The 25400-nt window shown below is 44.1% G+C and overlaps 2 protein-coding genes across 5 annotated transcripts in view; both read left to right on the top strand.

Moving 5' to 3' along the window:
* Positions 1 to 263: 263 nt before the first annotated feature.
* RHNO1 (RAD9-HUS1-RAD1 interacting nuclear orphan 1) lies at positions 264 to 17929 on the top strand. Of its 4 annotated transcripts, XR_008556568.1 has the most exons (5): positions 280 to 317; positions 4090 to 4218; positions 6534 to 6785; positions 8334 to 9033; positions 17642 to 17929. XR_008556568.1 is itself a non-coding variant. In XM_054718782.1 (4 exons), exons 3-4 carry the CDS (start codon positions 6618 to 6620, stop codon positions 8895 to 8897), a joined length of 690 nt encoding a protein of 229 aa, XP_054574757.1. In that variant the 5' UTR covers positions 280 to 317; positions 4090 to 4218; positions 6534 to 6617; the 3' UTR covers positions 8898 to 9292. The 4 variants fall into 4 exon arrangements, 3 of the variants coding, with proteins under 3 accessions (XP_008141956.2, XP_054574757.1, XP_054574756.1); XM_054718782.1 differs by lacking the exon at positions 17642 to 17929 and having other exon boundaries at positions 6534 to 6743; positions 8334 to 9292; XM_054718781.1 differs by lacking the exon at positions 17642 to 17929 and having other exon boundaries at positions 8334 to 9291.
* Positions 11268 to 25400, top strand: part of TULP3 (TUB like protein 3) — an 82899-nt gene continuing 68766 nt past the window's right edge. The window contains exon 1 of the mRNA XM_054718779.1: positions 11268 to 11343. Within this exon, the coding sequence (XP_054574754.1) occupies positions 11303 to 11343 (41 nt within the window). The 5' untranslated portion in view covers positions 11268 to 11302. The remainder of the gene's footprint in view (positions 11344 to 25400) is intronic.

The following is a 25400-nucleotide window of genomic DNA, read 5'->3' on the forward strand; positions in this document are numbered from 1 at the left end:
GCTCCGGGCTCCTCCAACCCGGGGGCCGAGCCAGGGCGCCGGGCAGGGACTCGCGCCAGGCCCGCCGGATCCCCGGCGGAGCGGGAGGGGTGGGGAATCCCGGGGGATCCCGGGAGGGGAGGGGGTCCCGGGCCAGGGGCCGGGGGTGGGGTCGGGCACCGGAGCTTTCAGTTTGTTCCGCTGTTTAAAATTGGCGCCGGCGGAGCGTTGCGGTCACGTGACGGAGCGTCGCCAATCGGCGCCGGCCCTTGTCTCCGCGTTCCGGGCTCGAACGCGGCGGCGGCTGGGGGATCAGCGGCCCGGACGCCTCCCGGCGGGTAAGGCGGCTGCGCCGGCTCGTGGGGAGGGAGCGGCTGCGGGAGGCAGGGAGGGCGCCCCGGGGCTCCGGCGGTGGCGGGGCCTGGGGCTCCGGCGGCGCCTGGGGCGGCCCCCTCGCCCTAGTGCAGCCCCGCCGCTCGCCTGAGCACCCGGCCCCCCGCCCGCCTCCCTCGGATCGGCCTGCCTTTAGGGAGTCTGCCCTGGTGGTTTCCGTGTACCAACAGCCAACGATCGTCTGCTTCCCCCGACCTTATCGAGAGTCCGAGGGCAGCATATTCTCTTAATCTAAGTTTCCAACATTTTAAATGAAAAACTGTGTTTTTATTGGTTTCAGAGAGGAAGGAAGAGGGAGAGATAGAAACATCAAGGATGAGAGAGAATCATTGATCGGCTGCCTCCTGCACGCCCCTCACTGGGGCTCGAGCCCACAACCCCCGGCATGTGCCCTGACCCGGAATGAACCGTGATCTCCTGGTTCGTAGGTCGATGCTCAACCACTGAGCCATGCCAACCAGGCAAGTTTCCAACATCTTAAAAAAAAAAATTACACACTATAAACCCTACCTTAGCTCCAGATCTTCAAATACTGGATCACCACCCCTCAAACCAATCTTTTCTATATAGTATTGCTAACTTATTCAACAAATGTTGAATAACTACTGTGTTCCAGGCCCTGCTAGGATACAATGGCAGAGGAGGTTTGAGTTTCAGTCTAATGGAAGGAAAGAGGGAGTACAGACGTTTTTGAAGGCTCACATAAACTAATGGGGCCCGGCTGGTGTGGCTCAGTGGTTGAGCATCCACCTATGAACCAGGAGGTCACAGTTAGATTCCTGGTCAGGGCACATGTTCAGGTTGCCGGGTGGATCCTAGTTGGGGGCATGCATCATTGGTGTTTCTCTCCCTTCCTCTTTTAAATCAGTAAAAATGTATTTTAAAAAATAAGCTAGTGGAGAGTTATAGCCGTGAAGTGATAAGTTAGAGGTCAGTGATAACTTTTGAGTATCTATAATAAGGAGATCTTGCCTTGGTAGGTCAGGGAAGGCTTTTCTGATTAACTAAAGCTTTGGTGGGATCTGAAGTCTTTATGCAAAGAAGGGAGGGAAACCCTCAAAGCAAAGGGAGTAAGGTGTGAAAGGTTGTGTAGCTGGAGGGGGCTTGGTGAGTACAAAGGCTTTTTTAAAAGGCCTCTGCAGGGGGTGCCAGAGTGGATTCGGGTAGAACAGTTAGGCTACGCTAATTATCAACGCCTGCATTGTTGGAACTTGAAGGGTGGTGGGGGGAGGTGGGGAGAGAGACGCGGAGAGGAGAAAGGGGCATTCTTGAAGACCTGTTGAAGAGGTGTTGGGTCAGATGGGAGAGGGCAAAGGGAAATGCTAAGGCTTCTGGATGTGCAACTGAATGAATTATACCATTTCCTGAGCAAGGGCCCTGGAGGATAATCACTTTTGTGGCTGGGGTGCAGGGGAAATGATCCTGAATCCAGTTTTAAACATATTAAGTTTGAAGTGCATTTGAGACATCTAAGTTGCTGTTAAATAGACAGCGGGATATATGAGTCCTGAGTGTGGAGAATTCTAAGCTAAATATATAAATACTCAAGTCATCTACCTTTAGGTGGTTATTGAAATGTTTGGCTCCAAAGCACAACCAGAGGGAAAGGCCTTAGAAAGCAAAAGGGGCCCAGCCAGCGTGGCTCGGTGGTTGAGCGTCTACCTATGTATGAGCCAGGTCAGGACACAAGCTCGGGTTGCGGGCTCGATCTCTGGTGTGGGGCATGCGGGAGGCATCATCATTGTTTCTATCTCTCTCTCCGTCTCCCTTCCTCTCTGAAACCAATAAAAATATCTTTTTAAAAAGAGAGAGCAAAAGAGACTTGACCTCTAATTACAGAAGAAAGAAGGGGGATGGCTGCAGGTATATGCAGGTTTGCATGATTTCTGGAAAATGAATGTCCTTTGATGTGCCCTGTATTCGTTGTGAAGTAGGCAATAGGTCATTTATTGATAGAGAAGGAGAGTTCTAAAGTTTTAAGAAAGTGGAAAAGTTTTAAGGTAATCTTCGTGTAAAACAAATTGATACATAAATATAGTAGGATTTCGACACAACAGTAGTGTCCACTTGAGGCTGGTTAATTTCAACAGTTCTCACCGTTACCCTGGCTACCAGTGTCCCTCTCCACTGGGTTCCTGCAGTAAGGCCTTCTGAATTCCTGCTTCCTTTCTCACCCCCTGTTCCCCAACCCACCTTTTCTCACAAAGCACCTCAAGTTATCTTTTAAAAGTATAAATCAGCCCTAAACAGTTTGGCTCAGTGGATAGAGCGTCGGCCTGCGGACTGAAGGGTCACAGGTTCGATTCCGGTCAAGGGCATGTACCTTGGTTGCGGGTACATCCCCAGTAGGGGGTGTGCAGGAGGCAGTTGATCAATGTTTCTCTCTCATCAATGTTTCTAACTCTCTCCCCCTCTCCCTTCCTCTCTGTAAAAAATATATATATATATCAATAAAATATATTTTTAAAAGAAGTATATATAAGCCTGGCTGGTGTGGCTCAGTGGTTGGGCATTGGCCCATAAACCAGTAAGTCATGGTTTGATTCCTGGTCAGGTCACATGCCTGGGTTGCTGCTTGATCCCTAGTAGGGGATGTGCAGGAGGCAGCTCATTAATGATTTTCTCTCATCATTGATGTATCTGATTATCTCTCCCTCTCCCTTCCTCTGAAATCAATAAAATATTTTTAAAGTATAAATCAGCCTTGGCTGGGTAGCTCAGTTGGTTAGTGTCTTCCTCATATGCCAAGATTGTGGGTTTGATCCTTGGTTAGGGTACATACGACAAAAAAATCCAATAAATGCATAAATAAGTGGAACAACAAGTCTGATACTTCTCTCTCCCTCTCTCACTCACTCCCTCCCTCCCTTCCTCTCACTCCAATCAATCAATAAAAACCCCCCACTATAAATCAGATTATGTCACTTCTCTGTCCAGAACTTTTCAGTGGCTTCCTATCACATTAGGAATAATCAAATCCAGAGTCCTTAACCTTGCCTTCAGCCCAGTATCACATGAACTGTTTCTGATCTCCTACCCTTTCCTGGTCAGCCCTGCTGACATTACTGTTTCTTGAAAGAGTCAGGCATATTCCCACATTGTGGTCTTTGCACTTATTATGCTTGCAGCCTGGACTATTCTTCGTTCACATCTTTTTTTTTTTTTTTTGCAAGAATTTATTGGCCACAGCAAAAGCACATTCAGATGGGATGTTTTTAAAGCTGGGGGCAGTGAAGTAAGGAAGAACTTAGCACTGAGGAAGTAACAGGAAGGCCAGGCTGGGCTGCTTTGGCTCACTGGGAAGTCAGAGAAAAGGGGCCTTGGAGACAGGGTCAGGGGTTAGCTGAGGACGAGCCGCTGCCCACTGCTCCTCTGGTTGGGGTCCCTTAGAGTTTAGGAGAGGCCTGCCTGTGGGGGAAGAAGAGGAGAAGGGGAAGGTGCGGCATGCTCCCCGGAGGAAGAGTGCATGCCGCTCACATCTTTCTATTGTTTGCTTGTTCTCCTTTCTTTTCGTTTTTAAAAATGTATTTTTGTTGATTTCAGAGAGGAAGGGAGAGGGAGGGATAGAAACATGAATGATGAGATCATTGATCGGCTGCCTCTTGCACACACACTCCCACCCCCACTGACTGGGAATCAAACTGTGACCTCATGTTTAAAAGGCGATGCTCAACCACTGAGCCACACCAGCTGAGCTTGTTCTCCTTTTTTATTCAGGTCTTTGCTCAAATATCGTTTTTTCAGATAAGTTTTCCCTGACAGCCCAGTCTAAAGTAACACCCAGTCAGCTCAATCCCTTATCCTGTTTGATTTTTCGCCATACCTCTTATCACTTCCAACTAAGATGTAAGTATCATAGGGTAGGTATTTGATTTTGTTCTCTGGTATATATATTTCCAGCACCTGGAATAGTACCTAGCACACAGTAGGCACGCAATAAATATTTGTTGAATGAATGAACTAATAGGTATTAGTTTAAAAATGTTAGTTTCTTGAGGGTAGAGATCCCCCCTTCCCCCCGTTTTTAACCTGTATCTCCACTGCCTAGTGACATAAATCAGGGTACTGTTGTTGTTGTTGTTGACTGAAAAACTGAATCATGAATGTATAGTGGAACGAAGCCGCCTTCTGTGGTTTTCTAAGTCTAGGATGCTCAGTTGCACCTCGCACTTACCTCTCTACCTATTGCATTCAAACTTCTGTCCCACCATTACATTGACGAAGCTTGTATTAAAATTGATCTGGTTAGCCCTGACTGGTATTCTCAGTGGTTAGAGCATCGGCCTGTGGACTGAAGGGTCTCGGGTTCGATTCCTGGTCAAGGGCACATACCTCAATTTCGGGTTCACTTCCCATCCCTCCCCTCCCCCCCGCACCCCCAGTTGGGGTGTGTTTGGGAGGCAACCAATTGCTGTGTCTCTCTCACATCAATCTCTCTCTCTCCCCCTCCCTCCCTCCTCTCCCTCCCTCCCACTCTCTGAAAAGAGCAATGGAAAAAATATCCTCAGGTGAGGATTAACAACAACAACAAATAAAACTGATCTGGTTACTAGAGTCAGTGGATACGTTTTCAGACTTTTTATTACTTTCTGGGTCCTGTTGATCCTGCCTCTGTCTCCAGCCTCCCATCTCCACTGACAACTCAGGTTCAGGCCTCGCCATTTTTCACTTAGGAAACACAGTACCCTCCTAAAAGTGGTCCTCTTACTTCCAGGGCACTTGTTTTCTCTTTTCACACTGTTGCCAGGATAACCTGTCTAAAAGACAAAACAAAAACCAATTATGACATTTATAAGACAATTAAAAATTTGAACATTTGATAATATTAATGGGAATGATATAATGATTGGGAATATCACATTTTCTTCAAATAATACAGGGGAAGGGGATGTGGTTAGGGGTGTGGATGGTGGGGGATGGTTGTTGGAGCTGAGTGATGGGTACATAGGGATTCATTATATTATTTAGTCTACTTTTGTGTGTGTTTAAAATGATCTGGGGCCCTAGCTGGTTTGGCTCAGTAGATAGAGCATCAGTCTGCAGACTGAAGGGTCCCAGCTTCGATTCCAGTCAAGGGCATATGCCTGGGTTGCGGGCTCGATCCCCAGTAGGGGGCATGCAGAAGGCAGCAGATCAATGATTCTCTCTCATCATTGATGTTTCTATCTCTCTCCCTCTAACTTCCTCTCTGAAATCAATAAAAATATATTTAAAAACATAAAAATAAAATGATATGGGATGAAAGTTTAAAAAAATCCAAGTGTGATCATATCTTTTTGTTTGAAATTCTTCAATGACTACTTGGGCTAAAAATCAAACTCATATGATACACCTGGTTTTTCTTTTAAAAAATATTTTTATTGATTTTAGAGAGAGAGAAATAGGGGGGGGGGGAGAGAGAGAGAGAGAGATATTGATTCCCATATGCACTGGACCACGTACATGAATCCGAAATCTGGGCATGTGCCCTGACTAGGAATCGACTGGCAACCTTTCTGTGCATGGATGATGCCCAACCAACTGAGCCACACTGACCAGAGCACGCCTGGTTTTTCTGAACTAACCCTGACACCATGTCCAGCTTCCGTTCTTGCCATTCATCTCTTCATACCTGTGTCCAGCTACATGGGGTTTGTGATTCCCTGAATTCACATGCTCCTTCACACTCTTTGTGCTTTGTGTGCGCTGCTCCTCAGCCTGGAGTGCCCTCCCTGCTTTCCCTTGCCCTTTATACCTAGGTCAGGTGTCATCCTCTCTAGAAAGCCTCCCTTGGGATGAGTGGAAGCACTGGCCCTATTATTGTAATTATCTCTCCCGCTGTTGGACTCTCAGCTCTTTGACACAGGGACAGTCTGACTTCTGTGTCCCACAAGTGCTTGGCACTCAATAAATGATCATAGAATAAATGATTTTTCATTGTTAAATTCTCAACACCAGCATGACACTTAACACATGCTCAATAAGTGTTCATTGAACAGATATTGCATGTGAACTACTGTTTTTGTTTGTTTGTTGGCTTGTTTGTTTTGTTTTGAACAACTTGTTAACTTGATGGTGTAGGTTAGGAAGCTGTACTTCCCACATCTTTCAGTAGGAGTGGTAAGTTGATAGTAGAACAGACTGGCAGAGTATGAGTAAGAGCTTTTGTTTCTTCTCTGCAGGCATGGGTTGGAATTGGAGCCTCTCCTGGTACCTGACTACACCCAGCACCATGTGGCTACTAACCGCTCTTCAATCACCTGTTGATGCCTCCCAGAAAAAAACGCCGCCAAACATCCCAGAAAGCCCAGCTGCTATTCCACCAACAGCCCCTGGAGGGCCCCAAACACTGCTATAGATCGCCACCGCTTCCCATCACCCACACTAGACAGGTGCCCAGCAAGCCCATTGACCACAACACCATCACTTCCTGGGTAGGCCATGGGATTCTTACTTTGACTTATTCTGTTAGGCTTCTCAAAATACTCATTCTTCTGCTCCTTGAAGCAGGGCCTTCAAAGAATAAGATTCCTAGGGCAGGGACAAGGCAATATACTCTTTCTGTCTCGTCAGCCATCTCTTCTGCTATATCTTCTTTTCTAATTTCAAACTGAACTCAGAAAGTTCAAGCTGGATTGGCTGGAATTGGAGTTTCTCTCCCCTCTGGCCCCTCAGCCCCTACATTCCTCTGAAAGAGCTTAGTATAAAAATTTCACTATCCAGTAGCTGGGTGAGAAAATCCAGATAAATGGCAGAACTAGTAAAAAATGAGATTGTTTCCTGAGCTAAGTACTCTGTTTACTGTTTAACAGATTGAACCTCGAAAAAAACCCACAGAAATGGCCTATGTCATATTTTGACAGCTTAAAAGCCCATAGAGCTACTGTATGTCTGGGAAGTAGTATAGCCAAAGGACCAGACTAAAGCATAACATCTGCTTAGGAGTGCTTAATAAATATAAATTTATTTGGGGGATTGCTTAGGAGAGACATATTTGCTCATGGTTGTAGAAGAAGCATAAATGTTAGAATCCAGTGGATGAGAATAATAATGAACATTTATTAAGAACTGATTACATGCCAGGTCCTGTGCTATTTGCTTTCAATCTACAATCTCACTCCCTATTCTTGCATTCAGCCATTCATTCTTTACCTGGGGCCTTTGTGCAGGCATTCTGCTAGGTGCTGGGATCAATGGTGAATAAGACTGCTGGTCTCTGCCCTCAAAGTTTAAAGATAGTTAAACAAATTGCAGCTGAATAGTGTGATAAAGAAAAGGAGGCATTGTCCCCTTTCTTACACACATGAGGAAACTGAAAGCTGGAGAGATCAAATAGATTGCCCAAGCTCATATCCCTTTCTATTAATATCCCATTAGACAGGTATTTTTGTTTTGTGTCCCTTACAATAGTGGGTTCCATTTATTAATCCTCACCTGAGGATATATATACTTTTCATTGATTAAAACATTTTTTTATTGACATGAAGAGACAATCTTTGATAGGCTTTCTCCTGCACACCCCCTACTGGGGATTGAGCCTGAAATCTGGGCATGTGCCCTGACTAGGAATCAAACCATATTCTCCTGCTTCATGGGTCAACACTCAACCACTGAGACACACCGGCCAGGCTCATTGATTTTTTTTTTTTAAGAGAGAGTGAAAGGGAGGGAAAAGGAAAGAAGGGGAAAGAGAGAGAGAAACATTGATGTGAAAGATACACATCAATTGGTTGCTTCCTGCTTTCACCCCAGTAGGGGGGCCAGGGATCGAACCTGCAACTGAGGTACATGCCCTTGATCAGGCATTGAACCTGTGACCCTTTGGTACAAGGGTCAACACTCTAACCACTGAGCAAAATCGGCCAGGGCTATAGTGAGTCCCATTTAGGATTCTGGTCTCTGGTCATTGGATATAGTTTCTTCCCTTAGGTTTGTTCTTGGTATGTAGCTGTCCTCACTTTTTTTTTTTTTTTGACCCTTAGGTATCACCTCAGTTTGATACAACACCAGAAAGCTGGTTCCCAGCCAACAGGAAAGGGAAACATCATCACCGAGACCAGGCAAGACATTCAAATCGAAAATCTGTCACCTCCAAGTTTCCACATCTAACATTTGAGAGTCTACAGTCTTCTTCCAGTTCAGCCACACTTGGAGGCCCCTTAATCCAGCAGTGCCCCAATCATTCAGTAAAGGACATTTCCGAAACGCCCTTAGTTCCAATGCTCAGTCCCCCAAGCTGTGGGGAAATGTCAGCACATGCACTTCAAGACTTGCCTTATATGTTCATTGCACCTGATATCCAGACCCCAGAGTCATCTTCTGTGAAGCAGGGGCTGCTTCCCCCAGATCAGAAGGAAAACAGCCTGCCAAGCTGCTCCCTTCACTCTAGCACTCCTGAGAGCCCAGAGCCTGGGCCTGTTCTGGTTAAAGACACCCCTGAGGAGAAGTATGGGGTGAAGGTCACGTGGAGGAGACGACGGCACCTGTTCACTTACCTCAGGGAGAGAGGGAAGCTCAGCAAAAGCCAGTTCCTTGTGAAAAACTGACTGGATTTCTGATATCAGTAATCTCAAGAAATTGATTGCTGTTGTTCATAGAGTTGCTAAAGTTCCTTTTCTGACTTACAGAAGAGTTCATCAATAGAATAAAATGGAAATAATACCAATAACATCAAGAAAAAAGGTATTTTAACCAGTTCCAAGATTTGCTTTTTAAAATTTATAAACAGTTTTTAGTGTTTTGTATTTTTCTTGTATTAACTGTTTAAAATTTTAAAATATCTTGTAGTAACTGTTTAAATTGTGTTTAAATAAATGGTTGCAGAAAGTTTTTAGAGAACCCTGCTTCTGACTGCCAATAATGCAGCAACACTGCCTCCGCCACTAAAGGTCTTAATTGTTTGATTTAACCCAGTGATGGCGAACCTATGACACGCGTGTCAGCACTGACACGCGTAGCCATTTCTGATGACACGCGGCCGCTGAGGCGGCCGCATGCCGAGGATGAAACATTTGCTGCTCCTGAGGATGAAACATTTGCGAAATAATGTTTTTTCCTCAAAGTGACACATTACCTGAGTTATGCTCAGTTTTTTGGCGAAGTTTGACACACCAAGCTCAAAAGGTTGCCCATCACTGATTTAACCACTACTCACTAATCCTTTAATCACCTCATTCAAACTAATTTATTCCACATTTTTGAGTACCAACTCTGTTGTGCTCAGTGGCAGCTTCCTCTATGACCCGATGGATGGAAAAAATCAAAGCAAACTCTGACTTTATAGTTGAGCAACTTTGGCTCTTCTGCAGAAAGGCAAGATGACGAAAGGCAGCAAGCCCTGTTATAGTGGCCACTGTAGAATCAGAGATATAAAGGGGACATACTTGGGTTTGCTGTTTTGATTTTTTATTTCCAACCAAAATAATCTATAAATATTAAATAGAGTGACAAAATGATATCTTGGAGTAACTGTTTAAAATGTATGAATATAGCCCTATCCGGTATGTATGGCTCACTTGGCTAAGCATAGTCCCATGTACCTAAAGGTCACCTGTTCGATTCCTGGTCAGGCCACATGCCTGGGTTGTGGGCTCAATCCCCTGTAGGGCATTTGCAGGAGGCAGCTGATCATTGTTTTGCTCTTACATTGATGTTTCTCTCTCTAATAATCAATAAAAATAATTTTTTTAAAAAGGAGTAACTTTAAAATGTATGTAAATAGCCCTGGCCAGGTAGCTCAGGTGGTTGGAGTGTCATCCCATATAGCAAAAGGTTGCAGGTTTGATACCCGGTCAGGCCACATAACTAGGTTGTTGGTACCCAGGTTTAGGGTTCAAGCCCCCATGGGGTGGGTACAGGAGGAAACCAATCAATATTTCTCTCTTCTCCTCTCTATCTAAAAATCAATATTAAAAAATCCTCGAGTGAGGATTTTTTAAAAAAGTATATAAATAAGTGTGGGAACTTTTCAGAGAACACTACTTCTTACTATTGTTGAACTGCCCAGTTAACAAAATGTCTTCATTGTGCTTTCACCATACAAACAGCATCTCACTCAGCTTTAGGAACCTACTCTGTCAGGTCCAGGCCAAGGTAGACAAGCAAGGATTGCTCTTTTTATTTTATAGATGGGAATTTAAAGTACAAACCATGTCCAGGGTCACAGCGAATGGAGGCTGACCCAGCCAGTGCAAAGCTCTGCTCTCCTAGCTTGTGCCCAGTTCTAGCCTTCTTAGAAATGCAAACCCAGCCGAAAACGGTTTGGCTCAGTGGATAGAGCATCGGCCTACGGACTGAAAGGTCCCAGGTTCGATTCGGGTCAAGGGCATGTACCTTGGTTGTGGGCACATCCCCAGTAGGGGGTGTGCAGGAGGCAGCTGATCATTGTTTCTCTCTCATGGATGTTTCTAACTCTCTATCCCTCTTCCTTCCAAAAAAGAAATGCAAACCCAATGTGGAAACAACTTTGACCTTAGAATGCTATTAATTACACTCAAGTGCGATAACTTTTTTAAGTTCTGTAAGTTCTAATATTACAGACCGCGGGTAGCGCTCTCTCCCGGTCGTCTGTGTACACACCGTGGAGGTGCGGGGAGGCCGCTCAGTTTGTGGGGGCTGGGCGGCTCCTCTGACCGACTTGCTCCCCAGCGGGGGAAACATTCTCAGTCCCTGCCCGCACGGTGGTCCAGGCACCCAGCCCCAGCGCGTCACCCCCGCTCGGGCGCAGGCGCCTCTGACTCGGAGTTCCTACGCCCCTTAGAACCCCACCCCGCCACGCCGGACGGCGGAAAGAGCCAATGAGAGAGGAGCGGCTGGTGCGTGGGCCAATTGGCGGCGGCAACAGTGCGGGGTGCGGTTGCCAGGGGGCGGGGCCCGGACACGCGCCAGGCTGGCCACCCCAGCCGCGGAGTCGGGAATCTGGTTGGTGGTGGCTACTTTCTGAGCGGCGGGGATGGAGGCGTCGCGCTGCCGCCTCGGACCCAGCGGGGACAGGTCAGAGAGGGGTACGGCTGGTCTGGTCTTGAGCGGGGAAGCGGACAGAAGCCAGGCAGTGCGGTCCTCTCCGGGCTCTCTGGAGGAGAGGGCGGTGGGCTCAGGTCGGGGAGGGTGGGGCCGATTGGGAGCCCCCTCGCTCCTCTGCCGCGGAGGGAGAACCCCCTTTTCCCGGGGCGGCGGCTCAGCATCCTGCTCCGGGATCAGGGACTTCAGTTCCTGCTTGGGAAACTCTGGGAGTTTTCGTGTCGAGCTCGCCTCGCCCGCTGTGGGCCTCGCTTTCTCTGAACGCGTTAGTCCTGTGCTCCACGCACCGCTTCGGACTGTCATCACGAGATGGGTAGGAGTCTTTCCCTGGGTCCTGGAGGCGGAAGGTTGCGGGTGGTATTTAATAATTTGCTCTCATGCCATTGCTTTAATGCGCTGAAAATGCAGACGTGTTCTTTTGCTGCTCTTCGCTTTGTAGTATTTGTCTCCTATTCAAGATGAGCTGTCTTATTTGCAACACACCCTCCCCCTTGTGTGTGCTCCTCTGTCTCGGCCATGTCCCTTTTTCTCCCGCTGCCAGAAATAAAACGATCCGAAATCTCAGCCTGTCAATTGTAGTTTGCCAGGTTAATGAAAAATTAATGGGGAGCGGCGTGAAATCACTGGCTTAAAACTTTGGCATTGTCTGAAGAGTCAAACCATACACACCAACTGTATCCCCCTCTTTTTTACTCCCTACCACGGCAAATACACATTTAGTGTGTAAGGATTTAGTCTGGTACTTAGAGTAGTAGATATGTAAGCAGTTCTAAACCATTTAAAAACGTTGTCAGGCCCTAACCGGTTTGGCTCAGTGGCTAGAGCGTCGACCTGCGGACTGAAGGGTCCCAGGTTCGATTCCGGTCAAGGGCATGTGCCTTGGTTGCGGGTACATCCCAGGTGCGGGGTGTGCAGGAGGCAGCTGATCGACGTTTCTCTCTCATGTTTCTAACTATCTCTTCCCCTTCCTCTCTGTAAAAAATCAATAAAAAATAAAAAAAAACCGTTGTCAGGAGCCCTGACTGGTGTGATTAGAACATCGGCCTGCGCACCGAAGGGTCTCAGGTTCGACTCCTAGTTAGGGCCAGTACCTGGGTTGCAGGTTCCATCCTGGCCTTGGTGGGGGCGCGTGCATGCCTTTTTCGTCTTTCTCGCATAGATGTTTCTCTCTCTCTCCCCCCCCCCCCTTCCTCCCTTTAACTCTCTAAAAATCAGTGGAGAAATTATCCTCGGGTAAGGATTAAAAACAAAAACAAAAAACAAACAAAAAATCATTTTCACGGGGGAGGCACCCATTTTCCTCTTTCATCAGTTTTCTGTGTGTGATAACTGTGCTCTGTGAAATTTGTTCACTGCACTTTTTTTTTTCAGGCGGGGGGAAAGTCTACATTTGCAAGTAAAAATATGGAGGTGTTAGGAGGAGGTAAAGTTAAAATTGAGCATCTTCGTTGAATTCAGATGGTCTTTGTTCGGTTGTAGGCACTCAATAAATCTTAATTAGTTAGATAAACTTAAGGCAATACATTTCACGGGTACCAGGTGTTTGATATGACTCATGATTTTTTTTGGGGGGGAAATGGAATTGACTTTGAAATTGAGAATGGCTAATTTATGGGATCTGAAGTTTAAAAGGATAATTTTAATGTTCTCCCCTTTTTTTTCTTCCCAAAGAAACCAGCTCTTTAATTTAGACATTGACATCAAAGGGGAATATGTGAGTCACCAAATGTTTCTCCTGCCCTAGGTAATATTAGTGCAGCCTCTATTACTGTTTAACTCATTTGTTGTTGAGAGAGAGTGGAATGTCTCATGCTTTATTGGCTCCAGGTTGTGTGTTTAATGTTTTTCATGAAATACATGGCTAGAGCTTTTGACATTAATACCTTTTTATTGTGAAGTATAATACCTGACTTTTAAGTTTCTTGTGATTTTTCTTCTTCTTTGAATTATGTGACTGTTTTACCATGAGGCAGATTTCTTTTCAACAAAGTAGAAAAATTATTAAAAAATAAACTTCAAATATTTTCCTATGCCTGAATTATTTAGTGAAAATTGGAGATGGAATTTGAAACAATACTGAGAACCTTTGATGAGGCTAGGCATTTGATATAGATTCCCTAGAGATGACAGCGGTTGGCTGGTGCTAGAATTTGAGCTCTCTCTGGCCTTTTGTTCCTGATCAAGGATTGTAGATGTGGTGAGAGAGACTTCTCAGAGTAGGTGACCTTGTGACCCAGAGATGACTAAGAAAATCTTTGTCTGCGGTTTATCCCTATGCCATGATTTCTCATTAGAAATATGAGCAGTAGTAGTGGCTGGAGGTTATGTCTTGGCCAGGCTTGTTATCCTTTCATATTCTCTTTTTCTTAAATGTTTCATCAGAGCAGCTACTTGGCAAACAGACCTTACCCAGCGCTTAAAAATACTTAGATTAGTAACTAATACATGACTGTAGTATGTTTGGCAAATATCATAGTGAAGACCTAATAATGTCTAACATGCATGTATTTCTCCAATAGTGAAAGCTACATACAGACCTAGAAAGGAAAGAATAATCTCTGAAATAAATTTCCACCATTCTTCTGTCTAAGCAGACAAACTCAAACATTTTTGGAATAGTTTTCATTTCTGGCTTCTCTTATTCCTTCCTATGGAAACTCTGCTGTTTCCCTGAATTTGTGCCCATTGAAAGAGAAGGTTGTTTTTTTCTTACCAAGAGGAAAAGTATGCTTGAATAGCTCTGAGGAGGAGTTGAAGCTGCCTTGCCTCTTTGTCTTTGAGGATTTTAGGACTAGAAGGGGCCTTGATAATTCCCTTAGTTCTCCTATTTGAGAGTAGTTCCACGGTGGAATTAAGGCTTCTTTCAAACTGAAATTTCCTGTCATCTCCTTATGCTGTATTTCTTCTGAGTAAATTCACTGGAATAAGCATATATATATCAATTATATATATATATATAATATACATATTATATATATATAAAATTGATTTTTTACAGAGAGGAAGGGAGAGGGATAGAGAGTTAGAAACATCGATGAGAGAGAAACATCGATCAGCTGCCTCTTGCACACCCCCTACTGGGGATGTGCCCACAACCGGAATCGAACCTGGGACCCTTCAGTCCGCAGGCCAATGCTCTATCTACTGAGCCAAACCAGTTAGGGCAGAATAAGGTTTTTGTCCTTCTCATTCTATTCTGCTTCATCAGTCATCCTTACAGTTTATACATAGTAATGAAAGCTGTAACATTTTCCTGGTCTGATTAAGATTAAATTCACTTTGTCCACATGCTGATTGATGTTCTGTCTTTATCCACTCATGTAATACTTGGTGTGAGCCTTAACCAGTTTGGCTCAGTGGATAGAGCATCGGCCTGCTCACTGAAGGGTCCCAGGTTCAATTCCGGTCAAGGGCATGTATCTTGGTTGCTGGCACATCCCCAGTAGGGGGTGTGCAGGAGGCAGCTGGTCGATGTTTCTCTCTCATCGATTGTTTCTAACTCTCTATCCCTCTCCCTTCCTCTCAGTAAAAAATCAACAAAATATATTAAAAAAATACTTGGTGTGAGTCTTTTTTTTTTTTTTTTTTTTTTTGGTGTGAGTCTTGATAGTGGGATTGTCTTCTTTGTCCCTTTGCCTTAGAAATTCTGTGGAAAACATTCATGATGAGCACTATGTCACAAGTCCCGGGACCTCTGGAGCAGTGGTCGCCAACCTTTCGGACCTCACGGATCACCGGTTGGCGACCGCTGCTCTGGAGGACCACAGTTCTGAAAAGGGTTATAGGAATATTTTTATTTTGTATAAGATGGCACTTACTGTTTTTATTATATTTTTATTGATTTCAGAGAGGAGAGAGATAGAAACATCAATGATGAGAGAGAATCATTGATCTGCTGCCTCCTGCACACCCAGTACTGGGGATGTGCCCGCAACCAAGGTACATGCCCTTGACCAGAATCGAACCCGGGACTCTTCAGTCCATAGGCTGACGCTCTATCCACTGAGCCAAACCCGTCAGGGCAGCACTTGCTGTTTTACCACATGGCATTGTGGTAAGGGAGAATACACTGGAAGCTTCTACTGGGCTCCTGAGTTCCAGGCCCAGCTTTTTCTCTCTCTAGTGGTGTGATCTTTTTATTTATTTATTATTATTTTTTTATTTCTTTATTGATTAAGGTATCACATATTTGTCCTCGTCCCCCCATTTCCATCCCACCCCCCTCCCCACACATGCCCCCACCCCCCTGTTGTCCTTAATCGCTGGTTGGGCTCATATGTCTGCACACAAGTCCTTTGGTTGATCTCCCCCTTTACCCCCACCCTTCCCTACCCTCCCCCCGAGGCCCGACATTCTGATCCATGCCTCCTTGTTTCTGGGTCTGTTCTTGTTCATCAGTCTATGTTGTTCATTATTTCCCCTAGATGAGTGAGATCATGTGCTATTAGAAATACACTTATAAGAACCGAAAATGAGACAAGCAATATGGTTATGGTGACAGGCAAATGAATCGGTCTGTAGTGAGTTTCTTTCTGGGCCAACAGTTCTTTTGAGACCCAATTTCAGTGTCCAACAGTTCCTTATGTGTACATGTCAGCACTGACATTTCAGTTCTGGATGGTGGACAACTGGTGGTAATGCAGGTCCGACTCCCTCTGGTTTGGTCCTGGGCAATCTGCAGTGATGCACAGCTGCTAACTGCTAGTATGGGAAGGCCACATCAGCGTCTTCCGTCTCTGGACTGCTTCTCTTCTGTCTTCATGACTGGAGTAGTCCTGTCGATTCCTCTCTGTTGCTGGAATCCACATGGTCTCGGAGTTGTTTTCTGAAAATATACAAACATATTCTCGACCAAAAGTTAATAAAGGAATATTTTCTATAAATTTGACTGGGGATCCTTTTTCAATTTTTGCCCAAATGATTTTCCTCTGGCTTGTTTTGTCACCTTGTGTGTTTTTCATGGGTGTCTTGCTTTTAGCCTTACAATTAATTTTCTAAAGTATTAATTTTCTAGATTCTAGTGGTGTGATCTTGAGCAGCTTATCCCCTTCTTTGGTTTCCGTTTTCTCCTCTGGAAAATGAGGGCTTCTTCAGATTTGCTCAGTGATTTATAATGAATTAATAAAATAACACACACACACACACACACACACACACACACACACACATTTGAGCTGCACATGGCTCAAATTTCAAAAAGTACAAAAATGATATTAAGTGAAAATTAGGTCTTTTTTCATTGTCTCCATGTCACCTACTTCATTCATTGGTAGGTTTCTTAGGGGGCCTTCCAAAATTACTCTATGTGTTAAATAATCCTTTCCAGACGTAAAATTTGATGATTTTTGAGTTTTAGGTAGGATATAATAGTCTAAAGTCTATAGCTACTTTAATCCTGGGCAAGATCTATTTTTTTTTTAATATGAATTATAGTTATTGCAAGTTTGTTGTTATTGTTAATCCCCACCCAAGGACATTTTTTCCATTGATGTTTTAAAGAGAGTGGAAGAAGGATGGGGAAGAGAGAGAGAGAGAGACTTTGATGTGAGAAAGATACATCGATTGGTTGCCCCCACATGCACCTGGACCGGGGCTGGGGCTGGAAACTGCAACCCAGGCACGTGCCCTTGACTGGGAATTGAACCTTTGGTGTACTGACAGACACCCTAACTACTGAACCACACCAGCCAGGGCATAGTTGCCGCAAGTTTTAATTTTTTTCTATGATAATTAATGTAGAGAAAATAGGGCCAAAGAGGAAAACAAGAATGGTTTTCCAAACAGGCTTCTGGAAAAATAAATCCCTCTATTGTTTTTCAGAACAAAACTTCAATAAGTATACAGTTTGCCTTTAATTTTAGGTTTTAGAATGAAAGAAGTTTGATAGAGAATTGACTTGTTTCCCGATTGAAACCTAGTTTAATTTTGTTGTGGTGATTTGATATGTCACGCAAGCTAGAAGCAAAACAGAGAGGAGTGTTTTGACTGAGTAATGTTCATGATCTATGTTTATAAAAAGGGGAGATCTGTCCAGGTAAAATGATCAACAATAATGGCTTCCATTTGTGTATCCTTTGCAGCATTTCTAGTGCTTTCATGTATTTAATCTCTTTTTAACTTCATAACTTTGAAGACGGAAGGGATGGTGTTATTACCTTTATTTTATAAACGGGGAAATTAAGCCCCAGAAAGGGTGCAATTTTCTTCTTCTTTCTGATTGTCTCTACTAAATGGGCTTCTAAGGAAATTAATTTTCATTCCTCAACTTCAGTTTCAGATTGTGGAGTCATCCAAGTAGAAGACAGATGAGCCTAGAATACTAACGTTTCTCCTCAGATGAGGAAGAATGGATTTCAAAGGAGTCTTTCTCTGGCAGTTCTAATTTGATTTTTGCGTGCTTTTCCTCAGAAGAAATGTTTTGTTCCAACCAGAGGTGTTCTCGGTGTCTCATTTAGGAATTGGACAAGGTGAATCTACTTGTCAGTTAACTTAGGGACAGTTACTTCATTAATAGCTATTGCTCCCATGGACACAATGAAACCTGAGGACTTTCTCACCATATATACTGTAATAAACTCCTCCCAAGGGCTTCTTCAAAATCCACTTACTAGCTTGGAAATTCTGCTACCTAAATATACCAGATGGTCTGGCTGGAGTGGCTCGGTTGAGCGTCCGGTGCACCAAAAGGTTGCTGGTTCGATTCCTGGTCAGGGCACATACCTGGGTTGTGGAAGGCAACCAGTCAATGTTTCTCTCACATCAATGTTTCTCTCTCTTTCCCTCAACTGAATGGACGACCGAACAGGCTGCATGGGGCAACCAGGCCCGCAGGGTGGGCAGTAAGGGGCAACCAGGCCCGGGGGGGGGCGGGGAGGGCAGTTAGGGGTGACCAGGCTGGTGGGGGGGCAGTTGGGGGCGACTAGGCCAGGAGGGGGGCAGTTAGGGGCGATCAGGCAGGCAGGCAGGCAGGCAGGTGAGCAGTTAGGAGCCAGTGGTTCCTGGTTGTGAGAGGGATGTCCAACTGCTGGTTTAGGCCCAATCCCCAAGGGGTCCTGGATTGGAGAGGGTGCAGGCTGGGCTGAGGGCCTCCCCCCCCCCCCCATGCACGAATTTCGTGCACTGGGCCTCAAGTCTGTATAATAAAAGCCTAAGCGACTGTTACAGTGGAATGACCAGAACGACTGGTTGCTATGATGCACACTGACCACCAGGGGGCAGAAACTCAATGCAGGAGCTGCCCCCTGGTGGTCATTGTGCTCCTACAGGGAGATCACCACTCAGCCAGAAGCTGGGCTCACGGCTGGCGAGCGCAGTGGTGGTGGCGGGAGCCTCTCCCACCTCCACGGCAGCGGTAAGGAGCAGTGAGCAGGTGGGCGGTAAGGAGTGAGGAGTCCTGGACTGTTCGACTGTCGGCTTAGGTCCAATTCGCTTAGCATAATGCTCTACAGCAGGGGTCCTCAAACTTTTTAAACAGGGGGCCAGTTCACCGTCCCTCAGACCGTTGGAGGGCCGGACTGTAGTTTAAAAAAAACTATGAACAAATTCCTATGCACACTGCACATATCTTATTTTGAAGTAAAAAAACAAAATGGCAAAAACACTCGCATGTGACCCACGGGCCGTAGTTTGAGGACGCTTGCTCTATAGGTTCATCCATGCTGTTGCAAATGATAAGAGTTCCTTCTTTTTTACAGCAGCATAATATTACCTTGTGTAGATGTACCACCATCTTTTAATGCACTCATCTGCTGATGGGCACTTAGGCTGTTTCCAAATCTTAGCTATGGTAAATTGTGCTGCTCTGAACATAGGAGTGCATATATCCTTTCTGATTGGTGTTTCTGGTTTCTTGGGATATATTACTAGAAGTGGGATCACTGGTTCAAATGGGAGTTCCTTTTTTTTTTCTTGCCCCACCCATGGACCTCCTGGATGACCAAGGTGTTTGGTATTATTGGTATCCATTTTTAATTTTTTGAGGAAACTCCATACTGTTTTCCACAGTGGCTGCACCAGTCTGTATTTCCACCAGCAGTGCAAGAGGGTTCCTTTTTCTCCCCATCCTCGCTAGCACTTGCCGTTTGTTGATTTGTTGATGATAGCCATTCTGACAGGTGTGAGATGGTACCTCATTGTCATTTTGATTTGCATCTCTCGAATGATTAGTGACTTTGAGCATGTTTTCATATGTCTCTTGGTCTTCTGTATGTCCTCTTTCAAAAAGTGTCTATTTAGATCCTTTGCCCATTTTTGATTGGATTGTTTATCTTCCTTTTGTTAAGTTGTATGTGTTCCCTGTAAATTTTGAGATTAAACCCTTATCGGGGTTAACATTGGCAAGTATATTCTCCCATGCAGTGGTCTTTCTTGTTTTGTTGATGATGGTTTCTTTTGCTGTGCAGAAGCTTTTTATTTTGATGTAGTCCCATTTGCTTATTTTCTCCTTAGTTTACATTGCCCTAGGACAGTGTTCGGCAAACTCATTAGTCAGCAGAGCCAAATATCAACAGTACAACGATTGAAATTTCTTTTGAGAGCCAAATTTTTTAAACTTAAACTTCTAACGCCACTTCTTCAAAATAGACTCACCCAGGCCGTGGTATTTTGTGGAAGAGCCACACTCAAGGGGCCAAAGAGCCGCAGGTGGCTCACGAGCCGCAGTTTGCCGACCACTGCCCTAGGCATTGTATCAGTAAAGATATTGCTGCGACATATGTCTACTATTTTGCTGCCTATGGATTCTTCTAAGATTTTTATGGTTTGCTGTCTTTTATGGTTTGCTGCCTATGGATTCTTCTAAGATTTTTATGGTTTCCTGTTTAAGTCCTTTATCCATTTTGAGTTTATTTTTATATATGGTGTAAGTTAATGGTCTAGTTTCATTTTATTGCACGTATATGTCCAGTTTTCCCAACACCATTTATTGAAGAGACTAGTGGCCAGATTATTATGACCACCCCATCAGTAATTCTTTGGGCCACCTTTTGCCTTCAATACTGTGGCGATTCTTCTTGGCATTGACTCCACGAGATGTTGAAAGGTGATGCGAGGAATCTGACACCATGCCTGATGAATAGCACTGTCCAGTTCTGTGAGATTTGATGGTTGTGGAACCAGCTGCCTGATGGCTCTTTTAACTTCGTCCCACAAATGCTCACCACAAATGCTCAATTGGATTGAGATCTGGTGATTGTGGGGGCCACCTAAGCAAGGTAAAGTCTCCCTCATGTTCTTGAAACCACTCCTGCACAATATGAGCACCGTGGCATGGCGCATTGTCTTGTTGGAAGAAGCCATCTCCATTGGGATAAGCGATCAACATGATAGGATGAATTTGATCAGCAACAATACTTAGGTATGTTGTGCTATTCAGACATTGTTCCACACGAATTAAAGGGCCCAAATCATGCCAGGAAAACATGTCCCAAACCTTAACACTGCCCCCACCAGCTTGAAGGGTTGTACACATGCATGTGGGGTGCATGCTTTCATGCTGTTTCCACAAAATTCTCACTCTGCCATCTGCATGATGCAACTGGAAATGTGATTCATCGAACCACGTGACTTTTTCCCAATGTTCTGTCCAATCCTTGTGTTTTTATGCTAATTGGAGATGTTTTATCTTGGTAATTGCAGACAGCAAAGGTGTTCGAACAGGCCTTCAGCTTCCATATCCCATACGATGCAGTGTACGGCTAATTTGCCTACAAACGTCAAGTGGTCATAATAATGTGGCCACTCAGTGTATCTTGACTCCATTGTATGCTTTTGTCTCCTTTGTCAAATATTAACTGAGCATAATGGCTTGGGTCTATTTCTGGGTTCTCTGTTCTGTTCTGTTGGTCTATATGTCTGTTCTTGTGCCAGTACCAGCCAGTTTTGAGCATAGTGGCTTTGTAATATAGCTTGATGTCTGGTATTATGATCCCTCCAACTTTGTTCTTCTTTCAGGATTGCTGTGGCTATTCAGGTCTTTTTTTATTCCATATGAATTTTTGGAGAGTTTGTCCTAGGTCTGTGAAGTATGCTATTGGTATTTTAATGGGGATTACATTGAATCTATAGATTGCTTTGGGTAGTATGGACATTTAATGATGTTGATTCTACCAATTTGTGAACATGGTATAGTCTTCCATTTGTTTATGTCTTCCTCTATTTCTTTTTTTCAATGTCCTGTAGTTTTGAAAGTACAGGTCTTTTATCTCCTTAATTAAGTTTATTCCTAGGTATCTTAATTTTTTTGGTGCAATGGTAAATGGGGTTGTTTTTTTAGTTTCTCAGTCTGTGAGTTCATTATTGGTGTAAAAAAAAAAAAACATAGATTTCTGGGTGTTAATTTTGTATCCTGCTACATTGCTGAATTCATTTATTAAGTCTAATAGTTTTTTGATGTAGTCTTTGGGGTTTTCTATGTACAATATCATGTCATCTGCGAATAATGACAGTTTACTTCTTCTTTTCCAATTTGGATACCTTTTACTTCTTCTTCTTGTCTGATCACTATGGCTAGCACTTCCAGTACTGTGTTGAACAGGAATGGTGAAAGTGGGCATCTCTGTCTTGTTCCTGTTCTTAGGGGAAATGTTTTAGTTTTTGCCCAGTGAGTATGATGTTGGCTGTAGGTTTGTCATATATGGCCTTTATCATATTGAGATGTGCTCCCTTTATTCCCACTTTGCTGAGAGTTTTTATCAAAAATGGGTGTTGGATTTTGTCGAATGCTTTCTCTGCGTCTATTGAGATGATCATGTGATTTTTGTCTTTCAATTTGTTTATGTGATGTGTCACATTTATTGATTTGTGAATATTGTTCCAGCCTTGCATCCCTGGAATAAATCCTACTTGGTTATGGTGTATAATCTTTTTAATATACTGCTGGATGTAATTGGCTAATATTTTGTTGAGGATTTTAGCATCTATATTCATCAGGGATATTGACCTGTAATTCTCTTTCTTTGTAGTGTCTTTATGTGATTTTGGAATTAGAATAATACTAGCTTCATAAAAAGAGTTTGGAAGTGTTCCTTCCTCTTGGATTTTCTGAAATAGTTTGAGGAGTATAGGTGTTAGTTCTTTTTTGAATGTTTGGTAAAACTCCCCTGTGAAGCCGTTCAGACCTGGGCTTTTGTTCAGTGGGAGTTTTTTGATTACTGCTTCTATTTCATCAGTTGTTATTGGCCTATTCAGGTTTTTTGATTCTTCCTGATTCAGTTTTGGGAGATTGTATTTTTCTAGGAATTTGTCTATTTCATCCACCTTGTCCAGCTTGTTAGCACATAGTTGTTCATAGTATTTTCTTACATTTCTTTGTATTTCTGTTTGTCAGTGGTTACTTCACTTTCGTTTCCGATTTTATTTATTTGTGTCCTCTCTCTTTGTTTCTTGATGAGTCTGGCTCTTTCTTCATATTTTTGGATTATTTTTTTCTTTTTGCTCTTCTGATTGGGTGTTTTTTGCTTAGTCCTATTCCAAATCTCTGATTTGATTTTCAGCATCCCCTACTGTTGAATCCCTGTAAATTATTGTTTATTTCAGTTAGTGTATGCTTAATTTCTGACTGCTCTTTTTTCATGTCTTTGACATTCTCACTAAGATCCTTGAAAGTCTCATGAAGATCCCCAAGTAACCTTATAACCATGGTTTTGAACTCTGTATCCAGTAGTTTGCTTGCTTCCATTTGTGACATGTTTCTTTGTCTCTGCATTTTGGCTGCTTCCCTGTGTTTGTTTCTATGTATTAGGTAGAGCTGCTATGTCTCCTGGAATTAGTAGAGTGGCCTTGTGTACTAGGTGTCCTATAGGAGTCCCAGTGGCTCAGCCTTCCTACCCACCTGAGCTTGGCACTGTGTAGGCTGTGTGCAAAGTCTTTTATTTATTTATTTATTTTTATTTATTTATTTATTTATTTTAATTTAATAAATCTTTATTGTTCAGATTATTACAATTGTTTCTCCTTTTTTCCCCCATAGCTCCCCTCCACCAGGTTCCCACCCTACCCTCTGCCCTTACCTCCCCCCCCCCACTGTCCTCATCCATAGGTGTACGATTTTAGTCCAGTCTCTTCCTGCATCCTCCATACTCCTTTCCCCCTGAGAATTATCAGTCCACTCCCTTTCTATGCCCCTGATTCTATTATATTCACCAGTTTATTCTGTTCATCAGATTTTTAATTCACTTGATATTTAGGTTCACTTGTTGATAGATATGTATTTGTTGTTCATAATTTTTATCTTTACTTTTTTCTTCTTCCTCTTCTTAAAGAATACCTTTCAGCATTTCATATAATACTGGTTTGGTGGTGATGAACTCCTTTAGCTTTTTCTTATCTGTGAAGCTCTTTATCTGACCTTCCATTCTGAATGATAACTTTGCTGTGTAGAGTAATCTTGGTTGTAGGTTCTTGCTATTCATCACTTTGAATATTTCTTGCCACTCTCGTCTGGCCTGCATAGTTTCTGTTGAGAAATCAGCTGACAATCGTATGGGTGCTCCCTTGTAGGTAATTAACTATTTTTCTCTTGCTGCTTTTAACCTTTTGCACTCGGATGTCGAGTGTGACTCGACACGGTTAGCATTAGAATAAAGGAATCGAGAAAAAAGCAAGCGAGTGCAAAGGGTTAATATTCTCTCTTTGTCTTTTGCTCTTGGCATTTTAATTATGATGTGTCTTGGTGTGGTCCTCTTTGGATTCCTTTTGTTTGGGGTTCTGTGCGCTTCCTGGACTTGTAAGTCTATTTCTTTCACCAGGTGGGGGAAGTTTTCCATCATTATTTCTTCAAATAGGTTTTTAGTATCTTGCTCTCTCTTTTCTTCTGGCACCCCCATAATTCTGATGTTGGTACGCTTGAAGTTGTCCCAGAGGCTTCTTACACTATCTTCAACTTTTTGGATTCTTTTTTCTTTTTGCTTTTCTGGTTGGGTGTTTTTTGCATCTTTGTATTTCAAATCTTTGACTTGATTCTTGTGTTCTTCTAGTCTGCTGTTGGGTCTCTGTATAATATTTTTTATTTCAGTCAGTGTATGCTTAATTTCTAGTTGGTCCTTTTTCATATCCTTGAGGATCTCGCTAAATTTATCGGCCTTTTCTAGGAAATTCTTGAAAAACCTTATAACTGTGGTTTTGAATTCTATATCCAGTCGTTTGTTCTCCTCCATTTCTTTCATTTGTGATCTGTTTCTTTGCCTCAGCATTTTCGCTGCTTCCCTGAGTTGGTAGGGTAGCTTTGTGTGCTAGGTTTCCTATATGGCCCAGTGGGTCAGCCTCCCCAGTTACCTGAGGTGGACACTCTTGGTGCAACCCTTTGTGGACTGTGTGTACAGCCTTGTTGTAGTGAAGTCTTGATTGTTGTTTGTATCACTGGGAGGAATTGACCTCCAGACCAATTGGCTGTGAGTATCAGCTGTGTCTACGCTGGGAGACCTTCTGTATTGGAGACAGCCTTATAGGACCAGACTTGCAAAATTGCAAAAGCCTCTGTGCTCAGCTTGGATGGGGCGGAGTCTCAGGGCTGAGCAGACTGTCTTGGCTTCCCGTCAGCCCTGCCCTTGTGCCTCCAGACCTCTGCCTTCCACAGCTCCCCTGAGTTTCCGCCTGACAGTCCAGATTCCCCCTGTAAGAGTGTGGGTCCCCCAGGGGCTCGCCCGGAACTGGGTTTCAGTGCAGTCAGGAGCTTCCTACTCCCTTCCGCTAGGGAAAGCCTGCGGCAACCTCCGCAGTCAGTCTTCTCTGCGTGTACTTGTGCACATGCGTCTACAGACCCCTGCCCTCCGCGGCTCCCCCGAGTCTCCAAGTCTCCGTGTGCCTTTCTCTCTACCTGACAGTCCAGACTCCCCCCGTATGAGCCTGGCTCCACAGAGTTTCGGCCGGAACTGGGGTTCAGTGCAGGTGGGAGCTTCCTTCTCCCTCCCGCCAGAGAAAGCCAGCCAGGCACTTGGCCGCCCTTCCTCTCTGCGTGCATGTCTCCGTATCTCAGCCCTTGGTGGCTCCTCTGATTCTCTGTGAGCTTTTCTCTTTCCTTCTAGTTGTAGAAT

This window comes from Eptesicus fuscus, chromosome 7, assembly GCF_027574615.1.
Source record: "Eptesicus fuscus isolate TK198812 chromosome 7, DD_ASM_mEF_20220401, whole genome shotgun sequence".
NCBI classification, from domain to species: domain Eukaryota; kingdom Metazoa; phylum Chordata; class Mammalia; order Chiroptera; family Vespertilionidae; genus Eptesicus; species Eptesicus fuscus.